The sequence below is a fragment of the Borostomias antarcticus genome, assembly GCF_949987555.1.
Source record: "Borostomias antarcticus genome assembly, chromosome: 16".
Taxonomy (NCBI): Eukaryota; Metazoa; Chordata; class Actinopteri; order Stomiiformes; family Stomiidae; genus Borostomias; species Borostomias antarcticus.
Window position 1 is genome coordinate 6,787,331 of NC_140249.1, and position 23,480 is coordinate 6,810,810.

The 23,480-nt window shown below is 46.4% G+C and overlaps 1 protein-coding gene across 1 annotated transcript; it reads right to left on the reverse strand.

Annotated features, from left to right (window-relative positions):
* Positions 1-257: 257 nt before the first annotated feature.
* Positions 258-20,748, reverse strand: grhl1 (grainyhead-like transcription factor 1; the record flags this gene model as incomplete). The annotated part of the gene is made up of 15 exons (XM_084451198.1): positions 20,604-20,748; positions 17,738-17,924; positions 17,011-17,084; positions 16,340-16,730; positions 15,350-15,432; positions 14,908-15,064; positions 14,392-14,503; positions 12,565-12,659; positions 9,902-10,148; positions 9,653-9,780; positions 7,828-7,856; positions 7,405-7,490; positions 6,759-6,844; positions 458-522; positions 258-372 (listed from the first exon to the last, which is right to left on the reverse strand). Exons 1-15 carry the CDS (start codon positions 20,621-20,623, stop codon positions 258-260), a joined length of 1,875 nt encoding a protein of 624 aa, XP_084307324.1. The 5' UTR covers positions 20,624-20,748.
* Between the last annotated feature and the right edge of the window lie 2,732 nt (positions 20,749-23,480).

A 23,480-nucleotide genomic window follows, 5' to 3' on the forward strand; every position in this document is an offset into this window, starting at 1 on the left:
GTACCATACACAGTTTATCTGACTGTCCTTAAGCGCATTGTGTTGCTTTTGCGTAGGAAATGCGCTACATAAATAAAGTTTGATTTGATTTGATTCCTCATGACCATAGAGTCAGAGACAGATGCCTGTGTAGGCTCAGTCTGCGGGCTCAAGGCCTAACTAGGTGTGTAAACCGCAAGTGTTCTCTGATTGGATGCCTACTCCACCGTATTCCTGTCAGGGAGTGGCCGGCGTCAGTGCCTCCACGCCTCGGCCTATCAGATCTCCGTGAGGGTTAACTTGTACACGCCCCCAAGCTCCTCCATGGAGATCTGGAAGGTGTCTTCGTTTGAGTAGTGTTTGATGATGTTGTCGTCCATGTTCACCAGGATCCTGACGGACACAGACAACACCGTCAAGCCCATTGTTGATGGATGGATCATGAAAAATATATTTATTGTTAATATATTCAACTTACCCTTTCTTGCATTTCTTGTAGACTTTCCCCACTTTGTCCAATGGTACTTCATATTTCTCTGAAATCTAGGTGAGACAAAACAACAATGTTTAATAACATTGTCTCAGGAAAAGTTCATTGCAGATCAACATCATCAGTATGGTACTGGTTGCCCCGTCACTCCGAGGCCCCTGCGGTTGATCGACACGGTCACGGCTCTTTTCTGTCCTGGCCCCGCAGTGGTGGAACGAACTGCCCACTGATATCAGGACAGCAGAGTCTCTGTCCATCTTTCGCTGCAGGCTCAAACCTCATCTCTTCAAAAGGTACTACCACGATCCTCCCTCTTAAGTATTTTTAGATTGCTATTCTTGCACTTTGCCTTCAGCACTTGATTATGCTCTTAGTCACTTGTTTTAGAAAGGAGATGCACTTGTGAGTTCTGGCAAGTAGTAGTACATTGGCTTTTCCTACATTAAATGCAATTATTGTGTCACTTTAGATAAAAGCGCCAGCTAAAAGACTGTAATGTAATGTACAGTACCAATATTAAGGCCAGGCAGAAGACAGAGCAGAGTCAAACCTCGACATGTTGGATGTGTGATTCTAAAGGGCCGTTCTGACAGGTCGCGAGGCTCGCTGCACTCTGAAACTCACTACGGCTCCGCTGCACTCTGAAACTCACTATTTCCAACGACCCGCGCCGCGCCACGGTGGATCTTCGCTGCGTCGAGCAAAAGCGCGGGCTCAGCTCAGCGTCTGGCGCTGAAAGTTAATCGAGGCAGCTCAGATCGCTTCCATCGGGCCCCCTAAGCCTCATCATTCTTCTGTCCCACCTCCACTATAATCCATTCTCTTTTCTCCACAAGACTTCCCCCAGACATCCCTACTGTATGTGACCTTCTGACTTCTCTCCCTGACCCGCGTCCCCCCACCCCGATCGGCCCTCTCCCCTCCCCAGGACGCGTACGGGGCCAGGCCCCTGTCCTGTCACTACTCATTTGGCCTGTGGCGGAGGCGGTTGGGTTCCCTGGAGTGTTCCCCAGAGCAGGTGGCCCCTGCTGGGGATGACCCCTTTGTTTCAGTGGCCTTCTCCAGACAGACAGACGGAAGGACGGATCAAGGTCCGCTCCCCCATGTCAGAACTAGGCTGAAATACTGAGAATCTACATGGAAAGGCATGTGTCCCTCCCTTTATCTGTCTTTGTGTTCATTTATGTTGTAATGGATTTTTAACTGATCTAGTCAAAAAGGATTTGCCAAGATTCGCTCAAACAGGTTAAGTCTGGTTTATTGAGAAAACATACGAGCGCAAGGACTTCAGGACAACGCACGTGAGTGGTTTATCCAAGAGAAGTGCCCCAGTCTGGTCTTGCGTGGCCTTATATTCAAGCAATACACAGGTATGGCGCTTCCAGGATGTGATTGGCTAACCCATTGTACACGTCATATTAAATGGCAGGCGTCATCAACAGTGGTCGAGAATACAGACACGTGACATGAGAAAAGGCGGTAATTCTTGCAGGGACAAAGGGACAAAGGATGGTTATTCTGGAGCAGACAACGTCTAGGTGTCTCGACCTCCTGGAGTGGTCATCCTGTCTATGTGAAAGGTTGAGGGAGGTGGTGAATTACAAAGGAGGTGATGAAACTACAATTTCCATGACACTGTCTTTCATCTTCTCCCTTTCTGATCATCTGTGTTGTATGAGAATCAGTGAGAGAGACTGAGGAATTGTCCCTCTCTCTGTCTCTCTGTCTCTCTGTCTCTCTGTCTCGGTCCCATCATGGAGTAGTAGTTGTATTGAGTTGAATGAGTAGTGATCTGTTTGATAGGGGATATATGGGAAGGTTCAGACTGGCTGTGTCTGTGGATGTTGAGTCTGTGTGTGTGGATGTTGATTCTGTGTGTGTGGATGTTGAGTCTGTGTGTGTGGATGTTGATTCTGTGTGTGTGGATGTTGAGTCTGTGTGTGGATGTTGATTCTGTGTGTGTGGATGTTGAGTCTGTGTGTGTGGATGTTGATTCTGTGTGTGTGGATGTTGATTCTGTGTGTGTGGATGTTGATTCTGTGTGTGTGGATGTTGAGTCTGTGTGTGTGGATGTTGATTCTGTGTGTGTGGATGTTGATTCTGTGTGTATGGATGTTGATTCTGTGTGTGTGGATGTTGAGTCTGTGGATATTGAGTCTGTGTCTGGGGACGTTGGGTCTTAAGTCTGTGTGTGTGTGTAGGTGTTGAGTCTGTGTGTGTGTGTGTGTGTGTGTGTGTGTGTGTGTGTGTGTGTGTAGGTGTTGAGTCTGTGTGTGTGTGTGTAGGTGTTGAGTCTGTGATCCTTTCCAATAACGTTTTGCACGTGTAAAAACTTGTGCAAGGTCCTAAATACCGGCAAATAAATGTGCAAGGTGATCTGTGAACGGTGTGCATGGAGGATCAAGTGCACGCTCTATCCAATTAGTACTTATTGCAATTATGCAAATACATAATTGTAGCACACGCTTAGTGACATATCAACCCTGAAAGCAGTTTCAGTGATTTCTATTTTAAATAGCATTTGCTATTTAATACCTTTGAAGGGCAGGTACTGATTCCTTCATTGTGAGGAACTGTGCTCTCTTCTCCAAGTTGCTAGATGGCGACTTTGGAGATGGCTGGCTTACAGGTAACTAAATTTGGAAAATATTTGAGTCAAAAAGGTTACAAAGTCTACTATGTGCAATTTTTTTTAAATTCATTTTAAGTTAATTATTTTCCCACACAGGAGATCTGGGTTATTTCCAGTGTGTCTTGTGGTTCTATAACGTTATCGCCGAGCCACAGTCTCATGCTAGAGGGAAGAATTTTATTAGGGGCCAAGCATGAAGTGTGAGAGACAATGCCAAGATGCCTTTGACCGGATTTTACATCGATTGGCCAGAGGGGGCGCAATAGCAACTGACTGAAATTGCCAACTTTGAACAGCCATATCTCACACCTCGTTTGATGTAGAGTCATGAAACTTTGCCCACATATGTCTCTCAACATGAAGAACAAATTTGCCTATAGAACCTATAGCCTCTGGTTATGTAGATTTTCTGCTATTTTGAATTATTGAAAACCCTTAAAATCTATATCCTCCTAGAATCTGCATGGAATCTGCATGGAACTCGGTAGACATAATCTAGGGATCCATTTCTTAAGTTCCATCTTGGCACAATTTTGAAAGGTTGAAATAAACAGCCACTATGAGCCAATGAAGATTGCAGAGAGTGTGGCTTTTCACATAAAGGGGTATAATTTTTGAAGGGTTGTACAGGTGGTTGTCAACACCACAAAACTTTGTAGGCATGTCCCCATATATAACCCTAAATTTTTGGCCCAATCAAACCCAATTGGGGTGCTAGAGAGCTAATTTCCGGTTTAGGACTAACCGCCAGGCCGATTTTTCTGAAACTTACAGTATTACCAGAGCAGATCATAAGGTAACTGGAGAAATATGAAGCAGATTGGCCACAGGGTGGCGCTATAACAAGCCAAAATGCTTAAAAGTGGCTAAAACGCAATCAATAGCTGGGGCGCCCCCCAAGCCCAAATGGGTTTCATATTGCTTGTGTGGGTAGGTCATTGCATGCTCTAAAACCTACTCTTTGGACTCAAAATCACCAGTTTAAATTTTTAAGTTGATATAAGCATTTTTTAGAAAAGCCTGCCATCACACTTTTAAAGGCATATGACAGGCATATCTCATGCCCCGTTTGACCTAGAGTGACAAAACTTTGCTTATATTTGCCTCTCCTCACAAGGAACAAATTTGGCTCAAGAACCCATAGCTTTAGGTTATGTAGATTTTCTGCCTTTTTTTTTTTCTTTTAACTGCTTCAAATCTATCTTCTCCTAGGAGGTTTCACCAATCTGTATGAATCTCGGTAGACATAAACTAGGGACCAATGGTCCGTGTAACGTTTATCAATTTCATTTTATCAATGACGTGACTAAATAGAATAATACGTAATTGAATTGAATAATACGCTCCTTTGAAAAATAAAAACGCTTGATCTAGCCTTTAGTAGGCCTAGGCTGGCTTACTCTGGCCAAATGTCAAGAAGTGGACATTATCTTCTCTTCCCAGAATCTGACTATGTGCTTTTCTTATATTCCCTTCCGGATCAATTAAGTAATCTCTATCTTGAGCAGTTTGATAAGTGTCATTATATGCATGGAGAATAACCAGGCATTGACCCAAACCCCCGTTCGGACTTAAATTAAATTCTCCATTCATTTTCTATGCGGTTGTGTGTGTGAGTGATCCACAGAGAGTAGCCTGTATAAGTCAGTGGGCTATAGTTTATCTGTGTATTATCATAGACTCTGAGGCTCCAGCCTAGGATAAGGGTCAACTATTGTAAGAACATTCTGGGTATCTACAGTATAGTCTACATTGTGTGGGAGGGTGAAGATCTGCGATAACAAGTTGCAGCCCTTAGATTGTTGGCAAACAAAACATAAAGAGGGATGCTGATATTATTCCAGGTAGAGAGCTAGACTAGCAGTAATGACACAGCCTGCATTATCTGGTAGTATGCCATGTATGTACAGTGACTGAGTAGCTGTGTGCACATCCAACCATTTGGCCAGGTACAGGATAAAAAGGTTCAATTCTGAGAGGAGAGGGTATGCGCATGCTAGATTGGGTCCTGATACTCATAGGCCTAGCATAGGTTCTCCTGATAAGTGTTTCGTTTTAGGTTCGGTTAACATTTAATCGGTTAACCTTGCCCATCCTTAAACAGAACCAAAGCATCTCAGTTCATATCCCATGTTCCTTTTTAGGTCATAGTGCGTATCCCCTACAGCCCTTCCTCATATCCCCTACAGCCCTTCCTCATATCCCCTACAGCCCTTCCTCATATCCCCTACAGCCCTTCCTCATATCCCCTACAGCCCTTCCTCATATCCCCTACAGCCCTTCCTCATATCCCCTACAGCCCTTCCTCGTATCCCCTACAGCCCTTCCTCATATCCCCTACAGCCCTTCCTCATATCCCCTACAGCCCTTCCTCATATCCCCTACAGCCCTTCCTCATATCCCCTACAGCCCTTCCTCATATCCCCTACAGCCCTTCCTCATATCCCCTACAGCCCTTCCTCATATCCCCTACAGCCCTTCCTCGTATCCCCTACAGCCCTTCCTCGTATCCCCTACAGCCCTTCCTCATATCCCCTACAGCCCTTCCTCATATCCTCTACAGCCCTTCCTCATATCCCCTACAGCCCTTCCTCATATCCCCTACAACCCTTCCTCATATCCCCTACAGCCCTTCCTCATATCCCCTACAGCCCTTCCTCATATCCCCTACAGCCCTTCCTCATATCCCCTACAGCCCTTCCTCATATCCCCTACAGCCCTTCCTCATATCCCCTACAACCCTTCCTTATGGCTCCAGTTCTGTACCCAAATACTCCTGGGGAGCGTAGATACAATGCGGCCCATATCCGCACGAGGAACATCATTGAGCGCACCTTTAGCGTGTTGCAAAACAAAATAATAGTTAAGCCTACTGCTATTGCGTTTTTGCTCCTCTTCCATGGTGCAATTGTGGGATACAACACGCATTATTCTTGATAGATCACCTGCAAAATGCATTCCAACTAACGTGCAATCTGAAGGACTGCCAATGCAATTTTGTGTTCTTTATTTGGGATCTTAGTAGGTAAGGGCCTCTGTCTGTGGAAGTTGAGTCTGTGGATGTTGAGTCTGTGGGTGTTGAGTCTGTGTGTGGATGTTGAGTCTGTGGGTGTTGATTCTGTGTGTGGGTGTTGAGTCTGTGGGTGTTGAGTCTGTGTGTGGATGTTGAGTCTGTGGGTGTTGAGTCTGTGTGTGGGTGTTGAGTCTGTGGGTGTTGAGTCTGTGGGTGTTGAGTCTGTGTGTGGATGTTGAGTCTGTAGGTGTTGAGTCTGTGTGTGGATGTTGAGTCTGTGGGTGTTGAGTCTGTGTGTGGATGTTGAGTCTGTGGGTGTTGAGTTTGTGTGTGGATGTTGAGTCTGTGGGTGTTGAGTCTGTGGGTGTTGAGTCTGTGTGTGGATGTTGAGTCTGTGGGTGTTGAGTCTGTGTGTGGGTGTTGAGTCTGTGGGTGTTGAGTCTGTGTGTGGATGTTGAGTCTGTGGGTGTTGAGTCTGTGTGTGGGTGTTGAGTCTGTGTGTGGGTGTTGAGTCTGTGTGTGGATGTTGAGTCTGTGGGTGTTGAGTCTGTGTGTGGGTGTTGAGTCTGTGGGTGTTGAGTCTGTGTGTGGGTGTTGAGGCTGTGGGTGTTGAGTCTGTGTGTGGGTGTTGAGTCTGTACTCACTGCCTCCACCAGGCCTTTCAGTGTTGGGTTCTTCAGCATGACAGCATCAAACACCTCCTCTGTCTCTTTACGCACGTACAGCAGGACTACAGGGAGAGAGGAGGGACACAGTGAGTCACACTGTTGACAGGACACACGCACACACATGCGCGCACATACACACACACACAGGCCTACTGATTCAACACTCCCTCAAAACATAAGTGTTATTGTTGACTTCACTTTTTAACAAGTGACATCATAAACTATAACACAAGCATAATGTGTGTGTGTGTGTGTGTGTGTGTGTGTGTGTGTGTGTGTGTGTGTGTGTGTGTGTGTGTGTGTGCGTGTGTGTGCATGCGTGTGCTTTCGTGGACTGGGGACTAGGAATCACATGGCTCAAACCCATGGGAGGGGGGTAGGCTAACCGTCTTCAGAGAGCAAGCCATAACAACAAGCCCCAAAACACACCCCCACACTCTCACACACAGACACACACACACACACACACACACACACACACACACAATAACACGCTCCTCTAAATACTCCCTGGTTACAACACTGTTAAACACATAATTAGCACATAGAATGATGCAACACACACACACACACACGTGCGTGTATAGACATCAAATTAACACACAGCAGTTGGTCTGCCTACCTTTCTTGGGTTCCTCCAGTCGGCCCAGCTTGTTGGGAGGGGAACCAAACTCATCCTCAGCGTATGGTAATCTCTTCATGCCCGAGCTGTAGTGGACACACACACACACACAGCACACACACACACACACATAATCAATTGATCATTCCAGGCTTTAAATGACTTTCCAAGTGTAGAGTTGGTAGACCATAGCAATCAAAACATTCAGCTAAAGGCCTTATGGTTTAGGTTAGCCCTAACCCAACACACACACACGCACACACACACACGCACACACACACACACACGCACACACACACACACACACACACGCACACACACACACACACAATCATTCCTCCAATCATTAAGTGGTCTGATTAGTTTTTCTGTTTCTTCATTACACACATGACGAGTATGAGATCAGTGTTTCCAGGAACTCACCTGTCGTCTCCATCCTCCGCAGAGAAAGGCTGCAGAGAGAGAGAGAGGGAGAGGGGGGGGGGGGTGAGTGACTTCACAAAGCTGAGGGTGATTTCACCAAAGCTGAACCAAACGTGTGGATCACATTTGAAAAACAAATGCCATTTAACTATATGTACTCTGAATGTTGACTGATTGAATTGAAGATCATTACCATTTACCATTTACCAAGATATTTTCCTCAGGAGCAAGTGCACATTTTGAAACGCAGTTGCATTTCAAGTGACATTTCAATCACTAGTTATTGCTCTCCTAGTGATCATCTAGCAGGGCAAGAGCCAACCCCTGTTTCTAGGGTCACTCTAATAGGTCTCGCTGTCTGACCTCATTCTGAGCCTTCATCAACAAATCCTAGTCGATTCTAAACACTTTCTAAACACTTTCACAAGTAAGTGTTTAGTATTGACTGGTCTGGTCGATACGAAAGACTTTCACAGGTAACTGAGTACAACCATCAAGTCGTAAACCTCATCCATGTTGTATGAATAGTCTGTATGAATAGTCCTGTCATCAGTATAGACTATTCCCAGAGGAAACCCATTCACCCTGCTCATCGCTGACTGGTTGTATGCCCACGGGAGTTCACTGGGTTGCCTTTCTGGGTTCAACTGTCACACCAAAATAAAATAGTTTTCCCCCGGTCAGCGAGGAGGTAGGTAAACAAACAGTGGAGTTATTTCCAGCCCTACTCTGCAGGGCAACGGCTTCTAGCTCAGTGAACTCAGGGAGTCAACACGGCAGCGCACTGTCACCCTGGTCCAACAGGGGGCAGTCACAGTTCACATTCAACCACAATACAGCACGGACAGGCTGACTGACCGACCTCTGCGGAGACCCCACAGATCCATCGCATCTTGATTACCGTCATATCTAATGCTAGTAGGCTGGTTATCATCTAAACACAATCGTTATGATGTTGGCACATCTAGGTTGGTTATCATCTAAACACAACAATCATTATGATCAGTCAGCCTGATTTCACCTCGGGGATCAATAAAGTACTACCTATCCATCTATCTACCCACCTACCAGCCTATCCACTCATCCACCTATCTACCTACCTACCCACACACCCACCCACCTACCACCGACATACCGACCTACCTACCCACCTACCTACAACTTATTTTTTAACTTTCCAACATGTGTTTTGAATCATTTTTATCTATTTCTAATTGCCCCTGCCTCCTGACATATCATTCTGGGAATCCTTCCCAAGGCCATCTCTGCCTCCTAGTCAGCAGAGAGAGGACCCACCTGGGCCATAAAGACTCGGCCCACGCACTCAGATCACGCTGTTCCCGCCAACTGGCAGAGCAGAATAGAGACGCTTGACCGCCTTGACATGCACCTTGTCCTCAGATGGTTACGAAACGGTTTACCATTCGAGGACTACACACGTGATGTGACCCGCATCGAAACAGGCCGAACCAAACCAAGCCCTCGGTGTCGGCCTGTGCTACCATGGCAGCCAGTGGTCTCAGCGGTCAGTGTGGCATGAATCAAGCTCGATGCATCTGACCAGATGGATGGTCTATTCATAAATAGATAAACATCAACTAACAATAAACAGACCGCAGGATCACTAGCAGACTTGGGCAGCAGCAGTAGCAGCAGAAATAATCTGTCTCCCTAAATACCCATCTCCTCCTCACCTCCCTCAACACCGCTGGTTGGGTTTGTGTTCAGGGCTGGATGGTGCTGGTGGGGTTAGGGTTAGGGTCAGGGTTAGTTCTGGGTTTGTGTTCGGGTCTGGACGGCTGTGGAAGGGTCAGGTGCTACGTACATGGCGCTGGAAGTTGGAGAAGTGGATGTCTGGGATGAACAGAACCGGCTGGGTCTCAAAGTCCGTCAGCATCTTAAAGATTGTGACGTCATTGCGCTTCTGCAGAAGGGGCACTTTGACATCCACAACTGTAGGTTGGAAACAGATAAAAAAACTGATAAGACCATTTAATAATTGGAGGAGTGATGGTGTATGTGTGTGTATGTGCGCGTGTGTGTGTGTGTGTGTGTGTGTGTGCGTGTCACTCACAGGCGCCGAGGCTGGCGTTGAGGTCCGTGCACTTGCCCTTCCTGCGGGACTGCTTGCGCTCCTCGTCTCGGATCTTCCTCTCGGCGCCCTTGTCGCAGAACACCTTGATCTGGCAGAAAGCCCGGTGGATGGGCTTGTTACTGCGGTTGTTGTAGCTGTAGGTGTCGATCTGCAGGTTCAGGGGCAGACCCTTCACCCCCTTCTGGGACGAGAAGTCTGTGCTCAGGCAGTTCACTGAGATGAAGATCTAGATGACAGAATGAGAGAGAGAGAGAGAGAGAGAGATGTTTAAAGGGATAGTTTGGATTTTGGAACATAGAGCCTCACTTAAGACTTAGCCATTATGTTGTTGATTGATTGAGATCATTTTCAGCTGCTTCCATGTCTTTCGTGTGGGATACATATACGTGTTGCTAATGCTAGCACAACGCAATGACACTGGGGCATCATCCACGACCAACACAATTCAAAACTCACACTCACACATTCCACACTCCAAAGCAAATAAAATATGAGGACAATCTGTGCAGGTTAATTTGTGTGTTAATACCATAATTTCTTAAGTCAAACTATCGTTGAATAATCTTAAATCTGGGTAACACTATGGGAATATAATCTTATATTATTAGATTTGTGTAATGCTATGGGAATATAATTGTAGATTATTAGTTTAAGGCTACTTTTCCGTTTAACATAATATCTGTATCTACTGGGAAAGGAGTGTTTTTTGTCAATGAGTCTTACTCAGTGCTGTCACTGAAGTAATACCCATTCAACAGCTCCTCCCTGAGTTAGATTCAGGCTGAGGGCTCTCTGTGCGATTCCTGTCTAGCGTAGTCCTCAGGCCTCAGCCTCTGTCTCCCTCTACTGGCTGACACTTGTAACCACAGACTGACTTACCTTTCCACTGTAGACAAAGCAGAAAATTCCTTACAGTTACAGTTACAGCAGGATGTCATTTAGCTTTTTCTGTATTTTACCAAAACAGGATGCAGAATATTTAACATACTGAGAAGTAACCCATTTACTTGTTTCATTTACATAAAAAATAAAAAATAAAGTTCCATTATTTATTTATCCACACTTAATTACGGGTGTGTTTGCTGTCAGGAAGAAGCCCAAAGTGTGTAAACATTGGGTAAAGGCTGTTCCTGCTTTGAATGTCCGTTACCCAAACGGCCCCGGCGCTTAGGTTTCAAATCGCCAGAGGGCACAAGGAGAACAGACACAGCATCTATTGACACACACCTGCACGTGCTTTGGGACAAAGTACCCCATCAGTCTTACACATCCCTCTCAGCGTCACCCTACACCTGCCAGAGCTATGGTGCAACCAAGCCTGTGTGTCTGTGTGTTCGTGTGTTCGTGTGTGTGTGTGTGTGTGTGGGTGCGTGTGCATGTGCGTGTGTCTGTGGGTGTGTGTGTACAGATATACAGATGAAAAATATACAAGGATGAACATCCTATAGACACAAGCCCCGGGTGATGAGACAACGACCGAAACAGACCCACATCCTGGTACTGTGTGTGTGTGTGTGTGTGTGTGTGTGTGTTCCAGGGAAAACACAGAGAGGAGACGGAGAGAGACGGGAGAGATGCATTGGGGGCACCGTCCTGTCTGCCACCCCGTTTGTTAGCCTAGCCTAGCGCGCTCAACAAATCCTCGGAGCCTCGCCGCTAAACAATGGACCAGTCAACAGCCAGCGACGCCGACGGCCATGGACAATGACGTGCGCACAATGACGCGCGGGCGCCGCGGCTGACGGCTCGTGACACAACCCAGCAAACTGGTCAGGAGTGGAGGATTACCTCCTCCTCCTTCTCCTCTCTACGTCTCCGTCACCCGGTTCCAGTCTGACAGGATTCCGTCCCTAGCTGTCATCTCCCGCCATCCGTACCCCCCCCCCCCACCCCCCCGCTCTCCGCTGAGCTTCCTCATTCCAGCTCCTATTGTCGGAGGCGTCTGGCCCGGAGCCCACCCCTAAACACGCATCACTTCAGCCACAATAGGGGTGACAAGGTAGAGAGACTGCGGTCTGAACGGGGCAGGCAAACACACGCATGTGTGCCCAGCCCGGAGACGCCTACCCGCGCCAGGTCTCCACGCAACCGAAGCCGCCCAAAGACGCACTGGGAAAAACTCTCGGAGAGTGCCAATACCTGTTTTGTTTTTTTCCCCAAACAAAGAACCAAACAGCGAACGCACACAATCCTCGACAAATTGGTTTGCATCACCTGACACCTGTTCTTTGAGGACCCGAACACATCAGACCTTTTCACACAAGGGACAGTCTATTCCAGGCGTAGTCCTCGGGTGTGTTCAGTTGTAGGACTCAGGGTTCAAGTGTAGGTCTGTTCTTACACCGACCTTGACCTTGAGAATAAACCACACCTGCTCTTGCCTGTCTATGAATTCTCATAACAGAGGAAGCACAACTCGCTATCCTCTATCCACATAAGACGTGCCTGTCAAGACTATTAAACACTACATACGGGACTCACAAACCGCATATATAGACATTAACAGTGCTAATCTGAGACTGGCTAACATCGAAAACCCAGCATTGAATCGTACGTGAACGCTAGCCAGTATTAAAGCATTGAAAACCCTGCGTCAAATTGCGTGTGAACTGAGAGTAGCGGAGTGTGTCCTGTGGTCTCACCTTGGCCTCCTCGTTGATGTCCCAGGTGAAGGAGATGGCGTTGTAGGAGATCTCCTCGATGTTGCTGATGGTGTTGAAGCTCTCCTTGTAGTCAGCTGGGAGACGACAAATAAAGCTTTGATTGATTGATGGACATACAATAAGCTCTATGTTCCTAGGAAATGTGCAAGCAGTGCTGATGATAATAATATAATATGGTTGGAAGGAGACTACATGAAGGAAGCTGAGCTTGAACTTGTCACTGAGGTCAAGGGAGAGAGGGAGGGAGAGGGAGAGGGAGAGGGAGAGGGAGAGGGAGAGGGAGAGGGAGAGGGAGAGGGAGAGGGAGAGAGGGCAAGAGAGGCAAACCCGCATTAGACAAGTAGCACTACACACCACAGGATAGCACTTGTAGTCTATGTCTGACCCACGTTATCTCTGTCACTCTTTTCTTTCCGCTAATAAGCATGCATGTAGGATGTCAGAATTCAGGAATAATTTACAGGGAACACATTTCAGTACAGGAAGTACAGTAGTACTGGTGCTGAAAATACATTTTATTCCACTTTTTGTTTCTCTAGTGTTTGTTTTGTGTTTTTTTGTTTGTTTTGTGTTTTTTCTTGCCTTGTTCACATGTATTGAGTGCTGTACATTGTCTCAATTGAATTATTGTTCTTGACGGGAGTGGGACTTCAGCAATGTTCCTCTATGTGCTGAATAAATGAAATAAAATAAAAAGCTACAGTATACGCTACAGAAAGGAGACTACAGTCCATGCTACAGGAATGAGCCTACAGCATATACTACAGAGAGAAGACTTCAGGAAGGGGGCTACATTAGTATGCTATTAGGCTAGACGGAGGCGACGACCGTATAGGTATGAGGAATAAGAACAGGCTTGGTGGACAGGGCTGATTTAGAATGGGCACCTGAAGTTGATAACTAAAGGCCAGGCCAGCAGGGTGAATCACCACTGCTAACACTGTTCATCACAGTCTCATCCGTCAGCCTTTCTCCAGCCAGAGAAAGAGAGAGCAGACAGAGGGAGATTGATCAGTCTGCCCACACAGCGCTAAGCTGCTGGATTCTCTACACATCCAGCCCCGTTTACACAGGCTCAGCAAACACTGACATTACTTCAACCCCCCTTCAGCCAATCAGGTCTGGTGTTTTAACGTGATTCATTGAGGGATGACTTAATGTGGACTTATTGTGGATGTTGCTTTTACCTACAAGGAAGATATATATATATATATATATATGTGTATATATATGTGTGGATATATACATATAAATATATATGTACACATACATATACATATATGTGTGTGTGTGTGTGTGTGTGTGTGTGTGTGTGTGTGTGTGTGTGTGTGTGTGTGTGTGTGTGTGTGTGTGTGTGCACACGCTGCTGGTGTCTGGCTGGGAGTAGCTAGCTCAGTCTCGCTCACGCTAGTTCTGTGGAGCGGAGGGAGCAGGCGAGGGAAATGGAGGACGACGGCTGCACAACAAGCCAGCGATCAACAGTGAATCACACCAGGGTGGCAGGAGGAGGGACCGAGAGGGAAGGAAGGAAGGAAGGAAGGAAGGAAGGAAGGAAGGAAGGAAGGAAGGAAGGAAGGAAGGAAGGAAGGAAGGAAGGAAGGAAGGAAGGAAGGAAGGAAGGAAGGAAGGAAGGAAGGAAGGAAGGAAGCAAGGAAGGAAGAAAGGAAGCAAGGAAGGTGTGGAGTAAGAGCTATGGATTCAGCTCTTCTACTACAACATACAAAGAGAAAGTGTGGAAAGTGTGGAGGAGTTGAGAGGAAGTAGAGAGAGAGAGAGGTGAAGGAAGGTTTTGTGAAGAGCTCTTACCGATGTCCAGACATCTCTGCTTGGCCGTGTGCTGTCTGGAGTGCCAGTACTTCCAGTGTTTGAGCTGGTCGTCCCGGCACTTCTCCTCTCCGAACACCACCATCACTACGCTCTGGAGCACAAGGCGCAGGACCATCAGTCAGACAGACGCGCGCACACACACACACACACACACACACACACACACACACACACACACACACACACACACACACAAGGTACACCATCCCAGCTCCTACTATTTCAGCACTTTGAGATTGTCTCTCAACGTCAATGAAACGTGCTATCTAAATATAGCGCTATATAAAATAGAATTACCATTAGTGACTTAATTCATCTTCGAAATTTTCCTATTAGTGACTTAGTTCATCATCCCATTATTAGTGCCTTTGTGTAATACCTGATTTATGAGTAATAGAGGCCAGATAACTGTTTCCTTCCCTGACCGTGAATTCATCCCTGAAATGATATTCCTGGTTTCACTATGAAGCTGTGAAGCCTGGGAGCATCTCCTACCCTGACTTTGGTGATAGGGTGGTGCAGGCCTTTGTTGTTGTCGATCTCCCTGAGGCTGATTGGATAGAACTGGCCCTTGTTGAGGTACGTCATCGTGCCGTCTCCCGTCTTCTGGCGGAGGGATTTGGACGCCTCCAGAGTGTACTCAAAGTTGTTCCTGATCCAGAAACACACAAAAACACATTTCACCATCACTTCCCCTTTGAATAACAAAACTGCAGTGTTGTTATTTGTGGGCCACACATTTACATTCACTAAATCGTGACCCAAAATCAGCACGGTGTCACTGCAGGGCCTGATAACATTGTGCCGGCATTGTGGCTTTCACACTGGCGGCTGATCTGGTGTCTCCCCAGTGGCTGAGCTGAATGAGGCCATTCTCCAGAGTCTGGTCTCAGGTCTGGATGGCCGTGCGGGGCGGGCGGGCGGGCGGTGAGCTTACCCCGGCGCGGTGTCAAACGCGCTGTAGTCCTCGGGCGCGATGGAGGCCATGCGTAACTGGAGATCCCCTGGGAACGAGAACACCTGTGAAACACAAAGAGAGAGAGATGCAGAGAGAGAGAGAGAGAGACAGAGAGACAGAGAGACAAGTATAATGCTGTTATCATCTCTCTTTTTGTTGTTGTTATTTAATTAGTTCTATGCTTTGGCAATATTTACATACTGAGTATTTCCTGCCAATAAAGTTTGTTGATTTTAATTGAATTGAGAGAGAGACAGAGAGGGAGGGAGTGGGAGAGAGGCAAACCTGCATTGGACAAGTAGCCCTACACACCACAGGATAGCACTTCTAATCTTTGTCAAACCCACGTGTCTCAATCGCTCTTTTCTTTCCGTTAATAAGGATGCGCGTCGGACGTCGGAATAATTTACAGGGAACACATTTCAGTACAGGAAGTAGCACTAGCACTGAAACTACCTCTCTCCCTGTCTACTGCATGTCGCCCACCGTTTACTAGTGCCAATCTCTACAGGGCAACTAGGAAAACAAACCACTTCCACCCCCCACCTCCCCCACCCTCTCCACACCCCCTCCTCCTCCCGTTGTGAGGGGTTCCCGTACTAAGGTAAACCCCCCCTCCAGGTCACTCAGAGAGAAAGGGGAGAGAGAAACGGCTTTGGCTATTGTAGGAGGAAAGTACAGCACTTTATTGTGTTGGCCAGACAATGGCATAATAACACGCTGGCCGCTATTTTGGCATGTTCAAATAAAACCAGGGAAGCCTGAGCCCACCTCTGGCTCCATGGGATCAGGTGAAAGAGCCATTGTCTCTGGGGAGAGATCTGAGAGGCTGGGGGGTGGAGGACCTTGGGAGGTAGTGGGGGGTTGCAGGAGTATTATTGGGGTGGATGGAGGAGGGGGGAAGAAGGGGGTATTAGATCCCCTATACACAACACACACAAACACACACACACACACACACACACACACCTCGTGGGAACCGTCCTTAAAGCCCTCGGTGAAGGTGGAGTCTGGCGTGCGAGGCTGTGTGTTGGGGCTGAACTGGCTGTGGCCGTGGGGGTGTCCGCCGTGGGCCATATGGCGCTCGTAGACCGACGCGTGGCCGCCGTCCTGCTCGCCGCCGCCGCAGTGGTTGGGCACGGTGACGGAGAAGCCGTGGGAGGGCGCCTCGGTCTTCACCGACGGGTAGTTGGGCACGGCGGCGATGGAGACGGTGACGGTGGTGTCGGGGGAGGGGAAGGGCAGCCGCTTGTCTGGGCCCAGCTGATTGGGGAGCAGGATGTTGAAGGGGCCCTTCAGGACCTGGATACGGCTCTCTGCCGTGCCCACCGAGCTCTCCTGGAGAGTGGTCATCAGGTGCCTGGGGCGGAGCGCAGGGGACCGGGTCAAACACACACACACACACCGTCGGTGCCACGGTGGAGAAGATTAAATTCGCCATATCCCTCTATATGTTTGTTCTTTGACACGGCTGCACACACTCTCGCACACACTCTCACACACACACACACACACACACACACACACACGCACACATGTGCCTGCACACACACACGCACACACACACACACGCAAGCCCCCCCAAGAACCTGATCACGCCACATGTCCCCTCCATGCTGGCTGGCTAAAAGGGATGATACCTTTTGTTGTGATCCACATCAGAGGCCAGCACTTCGCTCTTGGTCTGGGATATTGTTCTCTTCTCCCGGGGCACCTGGGTAAAGCAAACACAGCCGCTCAGATGACTGCCCAGCACACCGCTTCCCTCTGACCACACCACCGCACACCCCCTCCACACACTCCACACACGCTGCCCCAGAGCTAGCCCTGAGACACACTCAGACCAACCTCACTGAGGTTCAACCTTCTGACCTCTGACATGAGAATCACAGCTATGTTATACTTCCAGACTTTTTTCGTTTGCGAGCTTCTGATCTCGTTAGGGTAGCTAGCCTGACACTCGGACTGAATTGCCACTTCGTTTCACTTCATTATTCAGTCTGACCAGGCAGCCGTTTTACCGAGATGAGCGTTGCCGAGGAGGGAGTCCTCAGTTCATTCCCCTAACCAGCCAATCACAGAATTTGACATCACATTCAAAGGACGCTGATTGGCCTGGTTGGAATCCCAACCAAGAAATCACTCTGGACGAGAGCCTTTCCAGACCCTGTATCCCATTTTGAAAATTAAAGTGCGTATGCGATTCAGGAACTGGAACCAACCACTTGTTAGCTGATAGTAGTTATAGGTTCTAATGTTCCGCACTGTAGTTCCAGTTCTGTTACCTTCTAGTTGTCTTCGAGCAGGCCCACTGGAGCTACAGGTTCTAGTTCTAGGTTCTAATGTTCTAGTTCCTAGTTCCGTTACCTTGTAGTAGTCGTAGAGCAGACCCAGCGCGGCGGCGCTGTCCTCGTCTCCGTTGATGCTCATCATGGCCTTGGTGGCAGCTGTAAGCGGGTTCTCCAGGAAGGACTTCCAGGCCTCGTCCTCTGTGGTGAAGTTCCGGCGCTGGCCGTAGCCCGGCTCATTCTGCAGCACCAGGACGGCACGCTTACTGGGAGAGACGGGGGAGGGGGGGGTCAGGGAGGAGAGAGGGGGTCAGAGTGGAGGGGGGCGTCAGAGAGAGAGGAGTTGACTGGGATAACACCTTGGATCATATGTTGCACACCATGGGATGGACAAGTCATCCGAAGGCGATATGGGATGTTTTGCTACCTTCAATAGAGCACAGACCCACACATGACCAGACCCACCAACAGGAGAAAAATCATACTCTTCTTAGAGTGATAGCTGATCGCTTCATAGCTGTGACTTCATGTAAATTTACAGAGCGAGCACCTATAATCACTGTCTTCTACGTACTAACTGACAAACGGGTTGATCAACAAGGCACTTTTGTCTGTTCTGAACAAGTGACAGTGATTGTGCAACAAATCTCAACCTCTGACTGATGATGGCGTTCAGATGGCACGTTCTACCGGCTCTTCCAGTGCGACGGCTTCTGATCAAGTGTTGGCCCGATGGTTATCAAGACAGACAGATCTATCGCACCACATTCTTCTCTTTACATCACTGGGTTTGGCTTAACCACTGCTGCATTCATAAGAAACCTGTTCCAGAAGAACCATCGTTAGTCTCAACTGTCGTCATCTTCCTCCTGCTCTTTCTCTCTTCCTCTTCATCCTCCTCTTCCTCCACCTCCGCATCAAACTTCCTCAATTGGCAGCATTCCTCCACTCTGCTGTTGTTAGGGTTAGGGCTGGACTAGGCTGCTAACCCTAACCTCTACTCATCATATTGTTAGGGTTAGGGCTGGACTAGGCTGCTAACCCTAACCTCTACTCATCATGGTGTTAGGGTTAGGGCTGGACTAGGCTGTTAACCCTAACCTCTACTCATCATATTGTTAGGGTTAGTGCTGGACTAGGCTGCTAACCCTAACCTCTACTCATCATGTTGTAAGGGTTAGTGCTGGACTAGGCTGCTAACCCTAACCTCTTCTCATCATGTTGTTAGGGTTAGGGCCTAGACTAGGTGGCTAGCCATAACCCTAACCTCCACTCATCCTGGAGTGGAGGTTAGGGTTATGGTAAGGTTAGGGCTGGAATAGGCTGCTAACCTCCACTCATCCTGTGGTCTTCCTGTCTCAGTAAACCAGATTATCAGGTGGATCAATCAGAAGTGTACAAAGCGTCAGTATTTTCTGCTCTCTGAGAGTGCCTTGTAAAGCGCATAGGACTAAGAATGTCTGGAGAAATATAGTCGATTTAAAATATTGGCCTAGATGTGCTTCTACTTGAATTAATTCATATACATTTCTCCTCTTATACAATTTTTTTAAATAACAATTTGATGTAACCATGCCAGTTAAGAGTCTGGCTCTATAGCATGGTCATAACAAACAGATTGTGGTTTCCAAGCTAAACTGTGTTACTACAGGAAATACTTTTCATCCGAACGGTCAAAGTAAACTAATAATTAGTAATCCGATATCTAATTGTTTCTTTCACCAAATGTCGAGTGTAGGGGCGTTAGGGATTTGCAACCCGATAGATCCGTTATTCATTGGCAATAAATGTTTGAGGACATGCAATACAGTGCACTGCTAAAACAAAAGAAGGGGGTTCCACACGGAAATTAAATAGTCCTACTGGGGTCGCACACCTCCCCAATTATAGCATTCTAAACTCAGTTTATTCCAAACTGTATTTATTGGATAAGATTAATTTGTCACATAGGCCTACAGATATATATATATTATATATATATATATATATATATATATATATATATATATATATATATATATATATATATATATTGCTTTTACATATGTTCAAATATCTCAATTTTAGAATGTTTTATTTAGAACAGTCTCAATCAGTTAAATCATTTTGCAAAAAAAAAAAAAACTCCATGTGTTGTTCGTCAGACAACAGAAAACTTGCTTACATTGTCCCTCGCAGCCTACTATAGGGGCCAACGCCTAACTGGTGTACGATTTCACTGGAGTCACCAGTCTCCTTGCTGATGCCCTCAAAAACCTACTAAATACAAACATCCCTATAGACTTATTTATAAATATAAAATTAAATACTATTTATTTGATTAGACACACATTTAAAAAAATTAATTTGTTAATCAAATGTGCATTTCCAAACAATTATAGTCTAAACAACTGAAAAAAGCAAGGTTTAAACAATTGAAACATCTAAGTTTAGCCTATTAATATGGCAAGTAGGCTAAAACTTTTAGTGTAGCCTTCACCTGGAGAAACGATTAACACGGTTATTGAACAAACTAAACAAGGTCTAACCACATGACTGAAGCGAAATCAAATAATGATCCGCCCGGCGAAACCACGGGACAGAGGAACGTTACTTGGAACTAGCGTTCCGACTGGCAAGACAGGTGGATCCACCTGTGCGCGGTGCGGGCTTGTACACCTGTACGCGGTGCAGGCTGGAACATGACAGGGAAAACGGCTGTACGCCACAAACGCTTCTCCCATGGACGGATCCCAACAGTGCAAATAGGCTGAGATAGAATCATAGCCTGCTCTTTCTTGGCAGGCAGCAAAAAGTAAACTTTCCCACAGTCTTGGGGGCCGCCTGCGCCAGGTAAAATCCCTCAAAAACATGCAAAACTCCGTGGGTCATTTTTGCACTAGAGCTGGTTATAATATCAACACGTTTATTCTGTTAGACCTCCAGAGGTGACTGAAAACACTTACTTGTCATGCTCCTGTGACATCTCGGTTGGTCGAACTGGACTTTCTAGTTGGTACTGTAAATCCGACCCGTCTTCTTTGCCTTGAAAAACTCAATCACGACGCGGGATGAGGGCCACGGCAAAGGTCTGTGTAAAAGAACGGGTTTTGTCGGCTTTTCTAGCTTTTTGGGATATACTGCAAATCTGAGGCCGGTTTTACCTGTGACAGGGCAGCGGATTGGATTACAACGCACCGAGGGGCGGGGCCTCATAGTCAATAACATTTGTTTGTACTTTTGATTGGTCCACCTGTGGGCTCCGTTGGTTGGCAGGTAACACACACTGATTGGGATGTGAAGACATGTTACCGGTGATCCACACACAAGAGCTGTGATTCTATCTTGTGAATTAATGGCTTTCTCATTATAAACTGCTGGCATGACAGAGGACGTTCAGAATCCAAGTAACGTCATACAGTCGATCCTTCAGACCTCTGAGAACCGCCTCAGCTACACAGATCTATGACTTTTGAATGTACTGTAGGTTGTAGGCTTCCTTTAAAAGTGAAATAATGCAATGTCTACTTTGCAAAAGCAATAAAGAGTTTAGGATAGGCTCCTACGTCTCCATCTTCTCGGCAGTTAATGATAATAATGAAAATCTCTGTGTCAGTATTTGATGTTCTGGTCAGGTGTTCTCACCATTAGCATGTTTATAGGCCTAATAAGCCTGTGGCTATTCATGCAAATGCACCAAGGTATAACACTGTGGCTTGGCCTGAAGAGCTTCCATCACCTAAGGAAAGTGTACTCTAGGGTTAGAGTTACAGTTAGTTAATAAGTGTACTCTACGTGGCCTATGTAGCAGGGTTGCCAGCAGGCGTTATTTGCATACTCTTTGACTGGGATAGGCATCAATCTGTAGATAAATAGTCAGTGGCAGCTTTAGGGGGTAACTGGACGACATGTTTACATCCACTCACATGAAGGATCTCTATCAGTTGGGAATCAACCAGGATCTGTGATGGTCATAGTTTAGTTTACTTTACTGTAGTTTACTTTAGTTCAGCTAGGATCTCTGATGGCTCAGATAATGATGGGGAATCGAACCCAAGTCAGGGACTGTATCTAATGTTACACACCATGAATGAAACATGTTACATATCAAGCATGAGGTACCATGGCAAAGCATGGCAAAGAAAACAGACAATTATGATATTATACATTCATAACAATTCTCCGCCCCTTAAGAGGCCTCTTGCCTCTTGCCAGGCCATCATCGTCATTGTCGTAAAGAATTTGTTCTTAATTGACCAGCCTGGTTAAATAAAGGTTAAAGGTGCAATAGTCAAGAATTTGATGTAGACTAATCATGAAAATAAAATAATAATACATCCACAGAGTTTTTATAAAGATGTGGAATAAAAGTATTTCCCCCACAAAAAACAATATATTGATTAAGAATTTATCATTTTAAAAAATATTGTTGGATCTGAAATAAACGCTTTGTTTACCTCCATCTGAGATGTCTGAGGTCTGGTTTCCACCTCTAAAGAGGCTCGTGAGCCAATAGTATTACGACGTTGGTACCACATGGTATGTCGGGAGGCAGGAGCGATCAGGAGTTCTAATACTATTGGCTCGCAAGCCTTGATAGAGTTGTTATGATTAAAAAATAATAGTCTACATCGAAATCTTGACTATTGCACTATTGCAGAAATTAAATCATATAAAATATCAATGAGCACACTTTTGTAATTATAGGTCAGTTATAGCAATAATAGTAACACAAGTATTAGGTTATTATGCTTCTGTAATAACACATGTATTAGGTTAAGTCCATATATGCTTTATTGGCATTTGTTTTAAAATATAGTTATCCTTTAGACAGACAGACAGACAGACAGACAGACAGACAGACAGACAGACAGACAGACAGACAGACATATACTTAATGATTCTCCTAGGTGGGAACTCTTGTGTTTCAGCAGTGGACAAATTACAGCAAAGGCTGGAAATGCAGACACAGAATATGCATAGCAATAAGCATAAAAGGCAGAATAACAAGGACTATATACAGCACATCTATATGTACAGCATGTGCAGAGTACTGTATAGCATAGGGAATTTCTGTCCCCTGGTTCAGTCTAACATGCTCAACAAAGGGGGTTAGGGATGGGCATATCACAGGCAAGAAAAATACTCAGAGAGAAAATAAACAGTAGTTCTCCTGAGTCAGTGAGGGGCTTTAAAGATGCTATCAGGCATATTCACAGTTTATCCCAACATGCTGCAACAGAGGATCTGATGAACCGCAAACAAACGCCCCTGCTCCCATGTCCTGGTTCAGTGTTTGTTTATCCCACTGGAGGAGCACCTGCTTCTCGCAACCAGCCAGGAGCTTGTTTGTGTTTGCACTAGGGACACGGGATATGGCCAGGAGATGGGATACAGACAAGAGATGGGATACAGACAGGAGATGGGACATAGACAGGAGATAGGATACAGACAAGAGATGGGACACAGACAGGAGATGGGACATAGACAGGAGATAGGACATAGACAGGAGATAGGATACAGACAGGAGATAGGACATAGATAGGAGATAGGATACAGACAGGAGATAAGACATAGATAGGAGATAGGATACAGACAGGAGATGGGACATAGACAGGAGATGGGACATAGACAGGAGATAGGACATAGACAGGAGATGGGACATAGACAGGAGATGGGACATAGACAGGAGATAGGACATAGACAGGAGATGGAACATAGACAGGAGATAGGACATAGTCAAGGAGGCAGGCAAGGGGCTGATCTCCAGACTCAGATCTCCAGAGTCAGATCTCCAGACTCAGATCTCCAGAATCAGATCTCCAGACTCAGATCTCCAGAAT